This window comes from Oncorhynchus masou, chromosome 11 (genome assembly GCF_036934945.1).
Source record: "Oncorhynchus masou masou isolate Uvic2021 chromosome 11, UVic_Omas_1.1, whole genome shotgun sequence".
NCBI classification, from domain to species: Eukaryota; Metazoa; Chordata; class Actinopteri; order Salmoniformes; family Salmonidae; genus Oncorhynchus; species Oncorhynchus masou.
In genome coordinates this window covers 31,858,737-31,877,523 of record NC_088222.1, presented here as the reverse complement: position 1 = coordinate 31,877,523, position 18,787 = coordinate 31,858,737, and the positions used below count along the sequence as shown (strand labels likewise).

Genomic DNA, 18,787 nt, shown 5'->3' with positions numbered 1-18,787 from the left:
GGGTAGTGAGGTCTGCATAACGCATCATCGGGGGCAAACTACCTGCCCTCCAGGACACCTACAGCACCCGATGTCACAGGAAGCAAAAAAGATCATCAAGGACAACAACCACCCGAGTCACTGCCTGTTCACCCTGCTATCATCCAGAAGGCTAGGTCAGTACAGGTGCATCAAAGCTGGGACAGAAAGACTGAAAAACAGCTTCTATCTCAAGGCCATCAGACTGTTAAACAGCCATCACTAACATTGAGTGGCTGCTGCCAACATACTGACTCAAATCTCCAGCCATTTTAAATGTTTTAAGTTGTATGTAATAAATGTATCACCAGTCACTTTAAAGACTCAATTGTTACTACCTATTTAGTTTGCTACTATGTATTTACATTAAAGGTCTGTAAAATGAAAAGTTACCCAAAATTCTCCTCCAGCCACTTCCAGCTTCCTGCTGTTCTCACATTTTTATAGCCCCATGAGAATGCGTATCTTGCATTGTATGATAAGTAATAAAGATGAACATCTGAAACATGGGCAGTTTTTTATAGTAAATTCTTGTGTCTTTCCACAAGAAGCCTGAAAATAAACAGTTTATCTCTTTAAATCAATGCTGAGGGAATTGAAGTGGTATAACTGACATGAGAAAAGAAAGTCTATGGAGTATGTTCATCTTTATCACCTCTGCTCTACCGCATAGTGATAAAGGTAAATCTCTTAATGTCAATCATCCCTGATGGTTTTTATTAAAATATCTTACTGATTAGTGACCTGATATTTATCCCAAGGTATTTCATACCATTTGATTTCAATACGAAAGGAGCAGTACCAAGTTGGGCTGGAAAAGTCTGGTGGGTCAGATGAATAGCCTCGCTTACTCCAACACAGCTAACAACAAACGTTCCCACACCATTATAGAACATTCTCTTAAGTCTCATTTGGTCATTACCTTACATTTTCATAGGAATGTTACAGTGATCTGCAAGGACTGTTTCCAAGAGACCATTCCCTTAATGTCAAACAGAACTTACCAGTGGTTACCATGTTCTCTGAATATTCAATATTCATGTTCTGGACATGTTCTGTTTTTACGTTTCAAGAATATTCCTGTTTCCAGTTTTCTACGGGTTAGGAGACTATTCTGTCAACCTCATACCAAACATACACAGACCATTTCTTTGGGACCATCAGGTGACATCCTGACGACTGATACACAAGAATGTTCTTCATGAAACGTGTTTGGAACATTAATATCTTACATTCTGAGAACATGGTAACCAAGTTCTGGGTAAGTTTTGTATGATCCCCTAACTAACTGAAAACTGGACACTCAAACGTCAGGGGAACTTTACGGGTAACATAAGAAAAACATTCTCTCTCCCTTGCACTGTTAGCTGGGAATTCACTTTATATCCAGACTTGGTATTGAACAGCTGGGATATGACAGTGTTAGTAAGATATCATCAGCGTATAGGTTGTGGGCATTGTTTGTAATTAAGTAATACTCTTGTATGATACTCGTGTATGATGATTTGCATGTCAAAATCTATCAATTTTTCATAGAACACCCCCCTTCCTGTTTCTTTTTCATCCTGAAAAACTCCTCAACGATTACAATAACATGATGCAGCCACCACTATGCTTGAAAATATGGAGAGTGGTACTCAGTAATGTGTTGTATTGGATTTGCCCCAAACAGAGCACTCTGTATTCAGGACAAAAAGTTAATTGCTTTACTACATTTTCTGCAGTATTACTTTAGTGTCTTGTTGCAAACATGATGCATGTTTTGGAATATTTTTATTCTGCACAGGCTTTCTTCTTTTCCCTCTATTAATTAAGTATTGTGGTGTAACTACAATGCCCCTGATCCATCCTCAGTTTTCTCCTATCACAGCCATTAAAATCTGTAACTGTTTAAAAGTCACCATTGGCCTCGTGGTGAAATCCCTGAGTGGTTTCCTTCCTCTCCGTCAACTGATTTAGGAAGGAAGCCTTGATGCATTGGATGCATTGATACACCATCCAAAGTGTAATAAATAACTTCACCATGCTCAAAGTCACATTCAATGTCTGCTTTTTTATTTGTACCCATCTACCAATTGGTGCCCTTTGCGAGGCATTGGAAAACCTCCCTGGTCTTTGTGGTTGAATCTATGTTTTGAAATTCACTGCTCGACTGAGGGACCTTACTTATATACAGTTGGGCAAAAAAGTATTTAGTCAGCCACAAATTGTGCAAGTTCTCCCACTTAAAAAGATGAGAGAGACCTGTAATTTTCATCATAGGTACACTTCAACTATGACAGACAAAATGAGAAAAAAAATCCAGAAAATCACATTGTAGGATTTTTTATTAAATAATTTGCAAATTATGGTAGAAAATAAGTATTTGTTCAATAACAAAAGTTTATCTAAATACTTTGTTATATACCCTTTGTTGGCAATGACAGAGGTCAAACGTTTTCTGTAAGTCTTCACAAGGTTTTCACACACTGTTGCTGGTATTTTGGCCCATTCCTCCATGCAGATCTCCTCTAGAGCAGTGATGTTTTGGGACTGTTGCTGGGCAACACAGACTTTCAACTCCCTCCAAAGATTTTCTATAGGGTTAAGATCTGGAGACTGGCTAGGCCACTCCAGGACCTTGAAATGCTTCTTACGAAGCCACTCCTTCATTGCCCGGGCGGTGTGTTTGGGATCATTGTCATGCTGAAAGACACAGCCACGTTTCATCTTCAATGCCCTTGCTGATGGAAGGAGGTTTTCACTCAAAATCTCACGATACATGGCCCCATTCATTCTTTCCTTTACACGGATCAGTTGTCCTGGTCCCTTTGCAGAAAAACAGCCCCAAAGCCCCAAATGTTTCCACCCCCATGCTTCACAGTAGGTATGGTGTTCTTTGGATGTAACTCAGCATTATTTGTCCTCCAAACACAACTAGTTGAGTTTTTACCAAAAAGTTATATTTTGGTTTCATCTGACCATATGACATTCTCCCAATCTTCTTCTGGATCATCCAAATGCTCTCTAGCAAACTTCAGACGGGCCTGGACATGTACTGGCTTAAGCAGGGGGACACGTCTGGCACTGCAGGATTTGAGTCCCTGGCGGCGTAGTGTGTTACTGATGGTAGGCTTTGTTACTTTGGTCCCAGCTCTCTGCAGGTCATTCACTAGGTCCCCCCGTGTGGTTCTGGGATTTTTGCTCACCGTTCTTGTGATCATTTTGACCCCACAGGGTGAGATCTTACGTGGAGCCCCAGATCGAGGGAGATTATCAGTGGTCTTGTATGTCTTCCATTTCCTAATAATTGCTCCCACAGTTGATTTCTTCAAACCAAGCTGCTTACCTATTGCAGATTCAGTCTTCCCAGCCTGGTGCAGGTCTACAATTTGTTTGTTTCTGGTGTCCTTTGACAGCTCTTTGGTCTTGGCCATAGTAGAGTTTGGAGTGTGACTGTTTGAGGTTGTGGACAGGTGTCTTTTAAACTGATAACAAGTTCAAACAGGTGCCATTAATACAGGTAACGAGTGGAGGACAGAGGAGCCTCTTAAAGAAGTTACAGGTCTGTGAGAGCCAGAAATCTTGCTTGTTTGTAGGTTACCAAATACTTATTTTCCACCATAATTTGCAAATAAATTCATTTAAAATCCTACAATGTGATTTTCTGGGTTTTTTTCCTCATTTTGTCTGTCATAGTTGAAGTGCACCTATGATGAAAATTACAGGCCTCTCTCATGTTTTTAAGTGGTAGAACTTGCACACTTGCACAATTGGTGGCTGACTAAAGACTTTTTTGCCCCACTGTATATATATATATATATATATATTTTTTACTTCCCATTTATTTTATTTTTTTAAACTGCCCAAAAAAATCCAAATGTCAACATAACCCTTCAAAATACAGTTCAGCATTGTATTTCAAAACAGTTTACACAGGCAGCTCAATTCTGATATTTTTACTAATTGGTAATTTTACCAACCACATCATATCTTTTTCTGATAGATAATCATCTGATAGATAATTGTTTGTGCGGGGTACAGAGATGAGTCATTCAGAAATTATGCTAAACACTAGTCCATCCAATGTGACTTGTTGAGCATATTTTTACGACTGAACTTATTTCGGCTTGCCATAACAAAGGTGTTGAATACTTATTGGCCCAAGACATTTCAGTGTACATTTTTTTAATTAGTTTGTTAAAATTTCGAAAAACATAATTCCACTTTGACATTATGGGGTATTGTGTGTGGGTCAGTGACAAAAGTCTCAATTTAATCAATTTTAAATGCATGCTTTGTTGTAACACAACAAAATGTGGAAAAAGTCAAGGGATGTGAATACTCTCTGAAGGCACTGTATATCATATATTTTTGTTAAAGATTTAACACAACATCATGCAGCCACCTTGGCTCTGTGAAACACTCTAAATATCCTCTGTTTAATCTCTTTAGTCTGTAAACCATATATTATGGGGTTGAGACAAGTAGGGATCACGGGGAACAGCACACTACACATTTGGCCAATTTCTGCATATTTTGGGAAGCGATGGAGGATGATAATGGTGACTCCAAATCCAATCACAATGAGGTAGACTAGTAAGTGGGTGCTGCAGGTTGTCAGGGCCTTGCTGTTTAAAGAGCTGTTTTTACTGCTCAGACACACAATGGCGATCTTGAGATAGGTGAGACTGATGCTGCCTATGGACGAGACAAACAGCACAACAGTAAAGGTGAAACCGTATATGTTATTTATAAGCACACTCTCACAGGAGAGCTTGAATAAAGAGGCGTTGTCGCAGTAAGGGTTAAATATGTTAGACCTGCAGCGTGACAGGCGGATGGTGAGGCCCAGCAAAATCCCCACTAAGACTATGGCCACCCCCCAGGCAGACATAGACAACCTGATAACCATTTTGTTTGTCATGATGGTAGCGTACCGCAGGGGGTTGCAGATGGCCACATACCTGTCAAAGGCCATGATCATGAGAATGGTGTGTGATGTGGTACCAAATAAATGAGCACAGAAAGCCTGAATGACACACCCTATGTAAGTGATATATCGCTCAGGAGCTGTGGTCAAAATGTCCCATAACAGACGAGGTATCATCACTGTAGCACCAACTATGTCATTAAGTGGCAGGTTGCAGAAGAGGATGTACATGGGCTGGTGCAGGCTCCTCTCCATGGAGATCAATGCTATGAGTCCAATGTTGGCCACCATGATAAAGATGTAGGTGGTGAGGAGGAGGGTGAAGGCAGGGTACGTGGACTGTTGAGGGACCTTTAACCCCTCCAGGAGGAGAACGTGGTCATTGTATGTGCGGTTTTCCATTCCCCAGTGAGAGGGCAGCTCAGAACCTTGAGAGGAGAATATTAGAGATTAGTAGTAAAAACCTGGGGAATCAGTGTCAAAACACAACGTTTGGGTGCTTCAAAAAGTAATCTACTGATGCTTGTGGTATCAGTAGCAGATAAACAGGGTTACTTTGAGGGGCCGTCTGCCCCGCCACGTTATTTGGTAAACAGCTGAGGGATGGGGCTGGATAAATGTTTGTTTTCTATCCAACTCCTGCTTGCAGCTGTAACATTAGCTATCATCAGTCAGATGAGAGCTGGATAGCTAGCTAGCCAGCAAAGATAGCAATATATTGTTTTGGAAGGTTCACATTTCACATATCATAGGTAGCTAGCCAACATTACCCTAACAAAACTGTATGGACATTGTGTGCACCAAAACACATTACATGTCATTAGAATCACCACATTCCACACTATATAACAAAATATGAATTGTTCCTGATGTGAAGAGTTGGAGTTCAGCACTAACATAGGCAATTAAGTCTTCCACAGCTCTTTTCAGTGTTCCACGTTGATTCCTATGTTCTCTTTCACCCCTCCAGACTGTGTGCACAAACAACATCACAGCCTTTTATTTACAACAAAACCAACAACAGGAAGATGAGTCTGTCAATCAAGATGTAAACATGGACGTCGTGACTCTAGTGACACATTTCGAGGAGAAGCTAATGAGGAAAGCAACAAGTTAGAGCCTGTGGGATGTGGTCCATTTGGGCTTTGAGATTAAATAGAATGTGTGAGTTCCTTTCTCCATGCTACTGCAGTTTTGCTCATGTCATGTCCTTCAGCTAAATTGCACCTCCATAAGCAATAGATAGTGTCTTCCTTGATCACCGTGTAGCTGGTTTGAAAAGCTGTCATGAACTATGAATGGAAATTACTTTTTAGTCCGGGTCAAGCCGTGTTCTGTGTCTGGTGATTCTAACAATGTCGTAAATATATTTTACCTCCTTTTCATATCTACCCAATGTAAATTGCTCCTCAAAATGTTAAAAGTAATCTTACTAATGAACTAGAAATCATCTTTGTTTACATTCAAATGCATTATTAAAGCGGCAATATGTAGTTCAAACAATAACAGAGGGCAACCTCTCCAGTTCATAAAAGGAAATCAGTCAATTGAAATTAAAATTCATTAGGCCATAATCTATGGATTTCATGACTCGGAATACAGATATGAATCTGTTGGTCACAGATATCGTCAAAAAAAGGTAAGGACGTGGATCAGAAAGCCAGTCATCAGCTGTCCGGGTTGCTGATCTTAGATGATCCCGCAGGTGAAGAAGCCGGATGTGAAGGTTCTGGGCTGGCGTGGTTACACGTGGTCTGCAGTTGTGAGGTCAGTTGGATGTACTGCCAAATTCTCTAAAACGATGTTGGAGGCGGCTTATGGTAGAGAAATTAACATTAAATTATCTGGCAACAGCACTGGTGGACATTCCTGCTGTCAGCATGCCAATTGCATGCTTTCTCAACTTGAGACATCTGTGGCTATGTGTTGTGTGACAAAAATTTAGTGGTCTTTTATTGTCACCAGCATAAGGTGCACCTGTGTAATGATCATGCTGTTTAATTAGCAGGTGTCAGGTGTGCTCACTAACAGGGATGTAAATTTGAGAGAAACAAGCTTTTTGTGGGTATGGAATTAGTGCACAAAATTTGAGAGAAACAAGCTTTTTGTGCGTATGGAAAATTTCGGGTATCTTTTAGTTCAGCTTATGAAACATGTGACCAACACTGTACATGTTGTGCTGGTATTATATATTTTTTAATGGATTGGTAGCAAGCTTTTTTCTTGTAATACGTTTTTGGAGACTATTGTCCAAGTCATTGTTATTAAGAGTTTGTAACTCTAGTGTTGTAGTCTGATACTAGCTACCTAAATCTATTAGGTAATGTTATTTTGCAAGCTATTCTTAAACTAGCTAGCTAGTTAGCTAACGTTAGCTTGATTATGTATGGAACCATAGCTAGCATAGTCATTAGAAAATGAATCATTCGTCTGCTAATAATACTGACAAAAGTAAGTCTGTACTGCCCTCTCTGTGACTCATGTAGCGTTAGTGATAACTGGGCACCAGTCCAATCATACCTTTCTATTCTAATGTTGCTGACAGTGGCTTGAACTACAGTAGTTGCATAATAACACAATTTGGACCGATATCATTGATGCTACATGACAATATTGTGTCCTTCCTCACCTGGTTCCTCAATTAATACTTACAAAAGTCTTTACTGCCCTCTCTGTGACTCATATATAGGCCCCTGAGTTTTGGTTTATCATGTCACATGACCTTGATTTTAACCTTTTATTTAAAGGTATTCTCAGCAGTGACGTTGCAGCATCACAGATATTGTGACAAGCGAGATGCAAAACTTCACTCTCCCACAGAGTATCTGCGCATCTGCACGGGTTTGCTTCACACAGTTACATGCTACATAAGGGACCAAAACAGCTGAGAAGTTGAACCTCCCACTTCAAAGCTCTTAGTAGTTGTGGAGATTGACCCAGTCAGCTGTTTACTTTCGGCATCTACGTTAAATCTACCTTTAAAGACGGATCTTAGTGAAACATTCATTATTGGTTTCAGGTGTGTTAGGCCAAGGCCAAAGTGACAACCAACAGTATGTCATGTCTGACCCCCAGGGCCAAGACTGAGCAACCCAGCAGCTAGGGATTGACTAAATAGTTATCTCCCTGACGTGGGCATGTTTTCAACACACACTCCTTTTGTCGTTCTGTATTCCATATAAGGCATCCAGAACTTATGAAAGTTGCCCATTACATGCCATTAATCTTGTAATGAATCAAATCAAGTGATACATAACTTGACATTTCTTCCATCCATTGTGGGAGGATAACCAACCTTCCAATTAAAGCCAATGAATTTCTTAGCAACTATAAATGCTAGGTTACACAGATTCTTCTGATAACAGTCGCCAGTATCAACATTTCCAAGCAAACAAAAACAGGGAGAAGGTAGAATCTGTAGACATGCTGAGATAGAAGAACATACTCTTCACAAGACCATATCATATGCAAATATGTCCCGTTTTGTGTTTTACACCTCCAGCAGAATAATTACATTTCTGAGTGCATGATATTCAGTTTTACTGGCATATAGTACATCCTATGGATGGTCTAAAAGTGCAGTCATTTATTTCTGAGATTATATGAACATGACAGAGCATTCTAACACATCTTTATACATTCATCAGTATCAATAACATCTCACAGGTCTTCCTCACATTTTTGTTTTACATGTTTTGTGTCATCAGGAAATAGTTTGGAAATCAACTTTAGAGGTTTGTCAGACTGCCTTAAATAGTATCAATCTTTGAAACGCCTTGCTTGTCCAGTGTTTGTCTCTCAGAGAAAATAGTGCTGTATCGGCAAAAATTCACCTCAGCTCCATCGCAGACTGGTCTTCCCTGACTGCCTGACCCTGATGAGACCCCTGTCACCAGATGATCGTGCTCAGATGAGGCATGGCAAAGAATTACCTTGGTGTACATTACATTATCCATGATTAGAATCAATGGTTCAGTAATTGAAATTACCATTATTTCCAGATCCCAGACTGTAGCTTACTCATCAACTCAATATGGAACTTTGTATCCATTCACTGATTGCTATAATATACAGCAAAATGTTCCTGAGCCCTGTAGACTGGTCTTCCCTGGCTGTCTGACCCTGCAGGGGAACCTGTCCTGCTAAGACATGATGAGCATAGTGTTATGCAATGACTGCACCATGACAGTGAAGCCTGTAAAGCTGTGTATATTGTGTAAGTGTGAAAAGTAGGGAATTGGCTAGGGAAAATAACAGATCAATAATGTTAGATTGCTATACAGACTAATAAAAACTCACATTGCGCTGAAAAAAATGCAGAATATTGGTCTTCAATGGTTTGGCTGCTGGTTTCATCATTTGATTCAGGTCTAGTGAGATTGAGGCAAAAATAAAAGCTAATTTTAGTTGGCTAGCTCTAACTAATGGTACAATAGTATGTTGAAACGGGACAAAACATTTCCATACACACAACAGCTGTTAGATACTGCTACCTGACAGAAAGGTAGAGGCTAGCTAGAGCTGAACTGGCTGTTAGTCTAGTTCATTCACTTCAGCCAAAGGGGGTGAAACATGAGCTAACGTAAAATTTCAGTTACACTACTAGCTCAGCACTGGAAATATTTGTTTCTTCTTCTTTCTGTAAAACAGCAGTTACCTTGCCAGCTAAATCTGTCAACTAAAGAGTAGCCAGTCTCTGCTCTCCTTGCTTTTACAACTTGGACTTAAAGCACAACACAACACATTTTAGAATGCGTGTGTGTGTGTGTGTGTTTGGGGGGGTGGTAACTTTCACCCATGCCCAGTGAAAGTTGCGCCCCTGTATTATAATGACAGCACACCACACATCTTGAGGACTGGGTCAAAATGGCCTAATTCTCATGGTGTGCAGATGGTGAAAATGAGGATTAGTTACAACTGAATGCTCTGTTCTGTGTCAACTTCTCCAGATTGCTTTATTAGATCAACTTGCACAGACTAACTGCACAGAACCCTGTTTGTGTTGATATTAGTACAATTACGATACTAGCACACCTAACATTTTAGGTGAATGTGTCAAAATGGCCCAATTCTCATTGTATACTGCAGGTTGCTCACTTCATCAAGAAACTTTTGGAAATAACTTGTTCAAAATCAAATCAAATATAATGTTATTTGTCACATGTGTTTAACTTCTTTGGGGTAGGGGGCAGTATTTTCACATCTGGATGAAAAGCGTGCCCAGAGTAAACTACCTGCTACTCAGGCCCAGATACTAGGATATGCATATTATTAGTAGAGGTGGATAGAAAACACTCTGAAGTTTCTAAAACTGTTTGAATGATGTCTGTGAGTATAACAAAACTCCTATGGCAGGCAAAAACCTGAGAAAAATCCAACCAGGAAGTGGGAAATCTGGGGTTTGTAGGTTTTCAAGACCTAGCCTATCCAATATACAGTGTCTGTGGGGTCATATTGCACTTCCTAAGGCTTCCACTAGATGTCAACAGTCGTTAGAACCTTATTTCAGGCTTCTAATGTGAAGTGGGAGAGAATGAGAGCTGATTGAGTCATGGGTCTGCCAGAAGGCCATGTGCTCAGTCAGGCGCACACACGTGAAAGTTAGCTCCGTTCCCTTTCATTTCTAAAGACAAAGGAATTCTCCGGTTGAAACATTATTGAAGATTTATGATAAAAACATCCTAAAGATTGATTCTATACATCGTTTGACATGTTTCTACGAACTGTAATATAACTTTTTTGACTTTGTCTGTACCTAGTGCCTGCACATTTGGATTACTGTACTAAATGCTCAAACAAAAAGGAGTTATTTGGACATAAATGATGGACTTTATCAAACAAAACTAACATTTATTGTGGAACTGGGATTCCTGGGAGTGCATTCTGATGAAGATCATCAAAGATAAGTTAATATTTTAATGCTATTTCTGACCTTTGTTGACTCCAGAGCATGGCGGGTATCTGTATTGCTTGTTTTGGTCTCTGAGCGCTGTACTCAGATTATTCCATGGTGTGCTTTTTCCGTAAAGCTTTTTTGAAATCTGACACAGCGGTTGCATTAAAACCCCTCTAGGGTATATGGGACGCTAGCTTCCCATCTGGCCAACATCCAATGAGGTTGCAGAGCCCCATATTCAATTACAGAAATGCTCATTATAAAAATTCAGAAAACAAAACTTATTTTACATAGATTTAAAGATTAACTTCTTGTAAACAAACCACAGTGTCACACCCTGACCATAGTTTGCTTTGTATGTTTCTATGTTTTGTTTGGTCAGGGTGTGATCTGAGTGGGCATTCTATGTTGTGTGTCTAGTTTGTCTGTTTCTGTGTTTGGCCTGATATGGTTCTCAATCAGAGGCAGGTGTTAGTCATTGTCTCTGATTGGGAACCATATTTAGGTAGCCTGTTTGGTGTTGGGTTTTGTGGGTGATTGTTCCTGTCTCTGTGTTTGCACCAGATAGGGCTGTTTTGGTTTGTCACATTTCTTGTTTTGTTAGTCTATTCATGTATAGTTTCTTTATTAAAGTACCATGAATAATAACCACGCTGCGTTTTGGTCCGCCTCTCCTTCGACTCAAGAAAACCGTTACACACAGTGTCATATTTATAAAATGCTTTTCGGCGAAAGCATACCTAGCCCAGAACATACCTAGCCCAGAACATAGCTCAGTTGACAAATTATTACAAACAGTAACCAGCCAAGCAGAAGCGTTACAAAACTCAGAAATAGAGAAAATTAATCCCTTACCTTTGATGAACTTCATTTGGTGTTAATCAGAAGACGTTCATTAACTCAATAAATGTTCCTTTTGTTCGATGAAGTCTCTTTATATCCAAAAACCTCTTTTGTTAGCTCGTTTTCTTCAGTAATCCACAGGCTCAAACTCAGTCAAAACAATCAGACAAAAAATCCTAGTTGTATCCGTAAAGTTCATAGAAACATGTAAAACGATGTTTATATTCAATCCTCAGGTTGTTTTTTAGCCTAAATGATCTATAATATTTCAACCGGACAATAACGTCGTCAATATAAAAGGTAAACAAGAAATGCACATGCGCCTGAAAAAACTCTGCGTCACGTTTGGGTCCACTCATTCAGACTGGTCTTACTCACTCATTTATAAGAATACAAGCCTGAAACGATTTCTAAAGACTGTTGACATCTAGTGGAAGGCATAGGAACTGCAAATGGAGTCCTATGTCAAAGGATACTGTAATGGCATTGAATAGAAAACTACAAAACCCCCCCAAAAAACTACTTCCTGAATGGATTCTTCTCAGGTTTTCGCCTGCTAAATCAGTTCTGTTATACTCCCATACACTATCTTAACAGTTTTGGAAACTTTAGAGTGTTTTCTATCCAAATCTACCAGTTATATGCATATCATATATTCTGGGCCCGAGTAGCAGGCCGTTAAATTTGGGCATGCTTTTCATCCAAAATTCCAAATGATGCCCCCTACCCTAGAGAGGTTAAGGAGAAGTATATCTTTAATTCCATGCATAACAGTTGTATTTTCATCAACATTTATGATGAGTATTTCTGTAAATTGACGTAGCTCTCTGCACCGGTTGTTTTGGAGGCAAAACATAACGCGCCAATGTAAACAGAGATTTTTGGATATAAATATGAACTTTATCGAACAAAACATACATATATTGTGTAACATGAAGTCCTATGAGTGCCATCTGATGAAGATCATCAAAGGTTAGTGATTAATTTTCTCTCTATTTCTGCTTTTTGTGACTCCTCTCTTTGGCTGGAAAAATGGCTGTGTTTTTTTATGACTAGGTACTGACCTAACATAATCGCATGGTATGCTTTTGTCCTAAATCCTTTTTGAAATCGGACACTGTGGTGGGATTAACAACACGTTTATCTTTAAAATGGTGTATAATACATGTATGTTTGAGGAATTTTAATTATGAGATTTCTGTTCTTTGAATTTGGCGCCCTGCACTTTCACTGGATGTTGGTCAGGTGGGACGATAGCGTCCCACGTACCCTAGAGAAGTTAATAAAACAGGTGTTGACAGTACAGTTAAATGCTTACTTACAAGCCCTTAAACAACAATGCAGTTTTAAGAAGAAAAAAGTGTTAAGGAAGTATTTACTCAAAGTAAAAAATAAACTGAGCATGCACCCCTGAGGGCCCCCGTGTTGAGGATCAGCATGGTAGATGTGTTGTTACCTACCCTTACCACCTGGGGGCGGCCCGTCAGGAAGTCCAGGATCCAGTTGCAGGGGGAAGTGTTCAGTTCCAGGGTCCTTAGCTTAGTGATGAGCTTTGAGGTCACTATGGTATTGAACGCTGAGCTGTAAATGAATAGCATTCTAACGTAGGTGTTCCTTTTGTCCAGGTGGGAATTGGCAGTGTGGATTGCAATAGAGATTGCATCATCTGTGGATCTGTTGGGGCGGTATGCAAATTGCTGTGGATCTAGGGTTTCTGGGATGATGGTGTTGATGTGAGCCATGACCAGCTTTTCAAAGCACTTCATGGCTACAGACGTGAGTGCTACGGGTCGGTAGTCTTTTAGGCAGGTTACCTTAGTGTTATTTTTTCACATCTTTATTTAACCAGGTAGGCTAACCAGGTAGGCTAGTTAAGAACAAGTTCTCATTTACAACTCATTTACAACTGCGACCTGGCGAAGATAAAGCAAAGAAGTGCGACACAAACAACAACACATGGAATAAACAAACGTACAGTCAATAACACAATATAAAAAAAGTATATATACAGTGTGTGCAAATGAGGTAAGATAAGGGAGGTAATGTAATAAATAGGCCACAGTGGTGAAATAATTACAATTTAGCAATTAAACACTGGAGTGATAGATGTGCAGAAGATGAATGTGCAAGTAGAGATACTGGTGCTTAAGGTTAGTGAGGGAGATATGAGTATGAGTCTCCAGCTTCAGTGATTTTTGCAATTCGTTCCAGTCATTGGCAGCAGAGAACTGGATGGAAAGGCGGCCAAAGGAGGAATTGGCTTTGGGGGTGACTAGTGAAATATACCTGCTGGAGCACGTGCTACGGGTGGGTGCTGCTATGGTGACCAGTGAGCTGAGATAAGGCGGGGCTTTACCTAGCAAAGACTTATAGATGACCTGGAGCCAGTTGGTTTGGCAACGAATATGAAGCGAGGGCCAGCCAACAAGAGCGTACAGGTTGCGGTGGTGGGTTGGGGCTTTGGTGAGAAAACAGATGGCACTATGATAGACTGCATTCAATTTGCTGAGTAAAGTGTTGGAAGCTATTAGTCATGACTCATGACCACTGGTGTGGCGGTAATATGTCACCGTAAAAAGCCCTAGTAGCACCCTACATTGCTCTGGGATATCCCGTTCCAGCAGAACACTACTCCCCTCCAGGCCTAGGAATGCCCTATCCCAATCCAGCAGCGCCATACACTCCTCCGGACCAGACATCACCCTACCATGCGCCTGCTTTGCCACTTTGCATGGACAGCTGATTGCGTCATCACATGGCATCCCAAAGCTGTTGTTGCCCCATTTTGAGAGTGGCAGAGAGAATGACTTTGCCCTCCTCCAAATGGTCCTAGACAACATGATGAGCAATCACAGACATGTGAAAGAGCGGTACAAGTATCAAGTGCTCCTTGGACACCTAAAACTACCGAGGGTACTCCAGCACACTAAGGCCTACATGCATTACCAAAGACCTTGCACGGATGATTTTGCACTGTCTACCTACGCCCATGCTTAGATCCCTACGAGTTCAGATGCGGATCCCATGTTGACCGACTCTTAAAAGCAAGATGCCACAGAACTACCGGAATGCCATCGTCGTGTATTGCTTTACTCACAGCATTCTCTAGACAGACACGGACCAAATGTACACCTTGTATGACCTGGCAGCCTGGTTGCAGAGGAAGTCCCAGGTTAAGTGTATTGTAAGCAGAGCTGCGGCCCTCTACAAATATTACATGCCCGTGCCAGCAAAGAAAACCAACGTGTCTCTTCTAAGACCAAAGGAGAGATACACTTCGATCTACTTCAACTCTAGCAAAGACCCCAGCTCTTAGGAGCCTGCATCATCCAATCCCTCTTCCAAGCCATACTCTCCTCACTGTGACAACAAACACTACCTCACCGTCTGTCCCGAGTTCAAGAAGCTGAACACAGGACAGATCATTGTGTGGATAAAGGATAGACAACAATGTTGGAAGTGCGGACTATCCCACAAACTAGATGCTTGCCACCTCAGACGACCCTGCAAGAAATGCAACGAGCTGCACCTAACGGTGCTTCAATATTCCATCCACCAAGACAAGAAGAGTGTTCTCATGATGAGTGTACTTACTACAAATGTGTACCAAGATGGACCAATATTATGAAAATACAATCAAATTAAATGCCATTAGCCATGAAAAAGATTTTTGGTGGTGACAGCTGTTCTTCTCCTTCATCAGAAGAAAATTCAAAATTGCAACGGGTGCTCTGTCAGTTGAAGGCGGGCTGGGGCTATTTTTTAAATACACACAGCTAAACTTACTATTTTCGTAAGTGACAGGTAGGCTATACCTCAATAGCTGCACAATTTATCTTAAACTACAACTCAATTATTTAACCTTTGCATTCAAACTCCACTTTTGCAACCTAACGCTAAGGTACCAGAGGTAAAGAAAAGCTGAAAGTATATTACATTAACAGATATTTTAAAATATATGCCATGTTCTAAAATGTGCTTAAGTTTTATATTTCATAAATATATTCTGGACAAATTATCGCTGTTGGAAAAGCATTCCAGAATGCTGTGGTTGCCATGCTGGTTAAGTGTGCCTTGAATTCTAAATAAATCACCAACAGTGTCACCAGCAAAGCACCCCCACACCATCACACCTGCTCCACGCTTCATGGTGGGAACCACACATGTGGAGATCATCCATTCACCTACTCTACATCTCACAAATACATGGCGGTTGTAACCAATAATCTCATATTTGGACTCTTCAGACCAAAGGACAGGTTAACACCGGTCTAATGTCCATTTTTCATGTTTCTTGGACCAAGCAAGTCTCCTCTTCTTATTGTTGTCCTTTAGTAGTGTTTTATTTGCAGCAATTCGACTATGAAGGCCTGATTCACACAGTCTCTCTGAACAGTTGATGTTGAGATGTGTCTGTTACTTGAACTCTGCAAAGATTTTTGGGGGCTGGAATATCTGAGGCTGGTAACTCTAATGAACTTGTCCTCTGGAGCAGAAGTAACTCTGGGTCTTCCATTCCTGTGGTGGTCCTCATGAGAGCCAGTTTCATCATAGTGATTGTTGGTTTTTGCGACTGCACTTGAAGAAACTTTCAAAGTTCTTGAAATGTCCTGTATTGACTGACCTTCATGTCTTAAAGTAATGATGGACTGTCGTTTCTCTTTGCTTGTTTGACATGTTCTTGCCATAATAGGACTATCTCTGTATACCACCCTTGTCCCAACACAACTGATTGGCTCAAAGGCATTAAGAATAAAAATACACCTGTGAATTCAAAATGCATTCCAGGTGACTGACTACCTCATGAAACTGGTTGAGAGAATGCCCAGAGTGTGCAAAGCTGTCATCAAGGCAAAAGGTGGCTACTTTGAAGAATCTCAAAACTTAAATATATTTTGATTTGTTGAACACTTTTTTGGTTACTACATGATTCCATATGTGTTATTTCATAGTTTATGTCTTCACTATTATTCTAGAAATTAGTAAAAATAAAGAAACATCTTTCAATGAAAGCATGCGTCCAAAGTTTATTAACAATATGTTGACCTGTAAGGGTCTTTGTCAGGTTTACATCATCATACAGTATCCCTGACATGAGATCAAAGCCATGGTCTGATGTTAGTCAGTCAGTTCTAAACTCAGAAAGTAAAACTTGAGTTGATTTGTCTAATTGGATGGACAATGAGTGAGTTTCTGCACAGTGAGTCACTAGTAGCTGTATGGAGGAGGTGAGGAGTCTGTGTCCCTGTGTCCCTAGAGTCCTCATTAACCCCTTGGTGTTACATGGTGTGATTAGTGGCTCTATGCCAGTGACTGGGGTAGTTATTAGTCAGACTGCAGCAACAAGATGCAATCCTGATAAACAAATGTGTTTTGAAACAGCAGAGTCATCTCGCTTCCCCTCCTTTCCTTTATTTCTTCCTTCCTATTTTCCTTCCTCATTTCCTTCTTTCTCTCAGATGCTCACTGATATGAGAAGATCTGGGCCCAAACTCATAAAGCATCTCAGAATAGGAGTGCTGATATAGGATCAGATCCCCTCTGTCCATGTAATCTTATAAATTATGATCTGAAACTCAAACCTAATCCTAGTTCAGCGATCATACTCTGAGATGCTTTGTGAATATGGTCCCTAATAAGTGAACACTTTTTTATTATTGAATCAAGTTCTCCAGTGTGTTGTGGAGTGACTTACTGTATTTTAACCTCTCTCGGCTAGGTATTTTCACATCCGGATGAAAAGCGTCCCCAAAGTAAACTGCCTGCTACTCAAGCCTAGAAGGATATGCATATTATTTGGATATTTGGAAAGAAAATACTCTGAATATTCTAAAACTGAATTATGTCTGTGAGTATAACAGAACTTATTTGGTAGACGAAACCCCGAGCACAAACCAACCAGGATTTATTTTTTGAGGTCACTCTCTTTTCAATGGGTTTTCTATGGGGATCTAGATGTCTAAGGCACTTGCTTGCAGTTCCTATCACTTCCACTAGATGTCAACAGTCTTTAGAAATTGGTTGATGTTTTTCCTTTAATAAATGAAGAAGTAGGGATGTTCAGAACGAGGGTCGAGTGTAGTGTACTGTTGTGGTTGGGTGGCGACCTGAAAGCTCGCTCCACTTTGTTTGTATCCACTTAAATTTGATTGATTGTTTACGTTAAAAAATACCTAAAGTTGTATTAGGAAAGTTACTTGAAATGTTTGGACAAAGATTACAGGTAATTTATTAGATATTTTGTAGTCATGTTGTGCAAGTTGGAACCGGTGTTATCCGGATCAAACGCGCCAAATAAATGGACATTTTGGAGATATAACGACGGAATTAGTCGAACAAAAGGACCATTTGTGATGTTTATTTGAAATATTGGACTGCCAACAAAAGAAGTTCTTCAAAGGTAAAGCATGAATTATATTGTTATCTCTGAGTTTTGTGTCACGCCTGACGGGATGAAATATGATTGTCTGTGTTTGTTTGATGGGTGCTGTCCTCAGATAATAGCATGGTTTGCTTTCGCCGTAAAGCCTTTTTGAAATCTGACGCGGTGGCTGGATTAACAAGAAGTAAAGCTTTAATTTGGTGTATTGCACTTGTGATTGTATGAAATATTTCTAATAATTTAATTTGAATTTGGCTCTCTGCCATTTCACCGGATGTTGTCAAATCGATCCAGTTGACGGAATTTGATCCCTGAGAAGTTTTGAGAGATGATACATACAGTTGTCGTGATTTGACTTTCATTAATCTGATGACTGTTATTTATTTAATCCACTAATTATGTTTAATTGTTACAAGATTAAATCAATCATGAAACATTTAACTAATTTGGAAGAAGTTGTTTAAAGAGTTACCATCTTACCAATGTGAGTGTAGCGAAATGCTTGTTCCGACAATGCAGTAATAAACAACGAGTAATCCAGCTAACAATTCCAAAACTACTACCTTATACACAGGGATAAAGAATACGTACATAAAGATATATGAATGAGTGATGGTACAGAGTGGCATAGGCAAGATGCAGTAGATGGTATCGAGTACAGTACATACATATGAGATGAGTATGTAAACAAAGTGGCATAGTTTAAAGTGGCTAGTGATACATGTATTACATAAAG

General features: G+C 40.0%; 1 protein-coding gene across 1 annotated transcript; it reads right to left on the bottom strand.

Annotated features, from left to right (window-relative positions):
- Positions 1 to 4,393: 4,393 nt before the first annotated feature.
- LOC135547964 (olfactory receptor 52N5-like) lies at positions 4,394 to 5,332 on the bottom strand. The gene has a single exon (XM_064977166.1). The coding sequence runs from the start codon at positions 5,330 to 5,332 to the stop codon at positions 4,394 to 4,396; it is 939 nt and encodes a 312-aa protein (XP_064833238.1).
- Between the last annotated feature and the right edge of the window lie 13,455 nt (positions 5,333 to 18,787).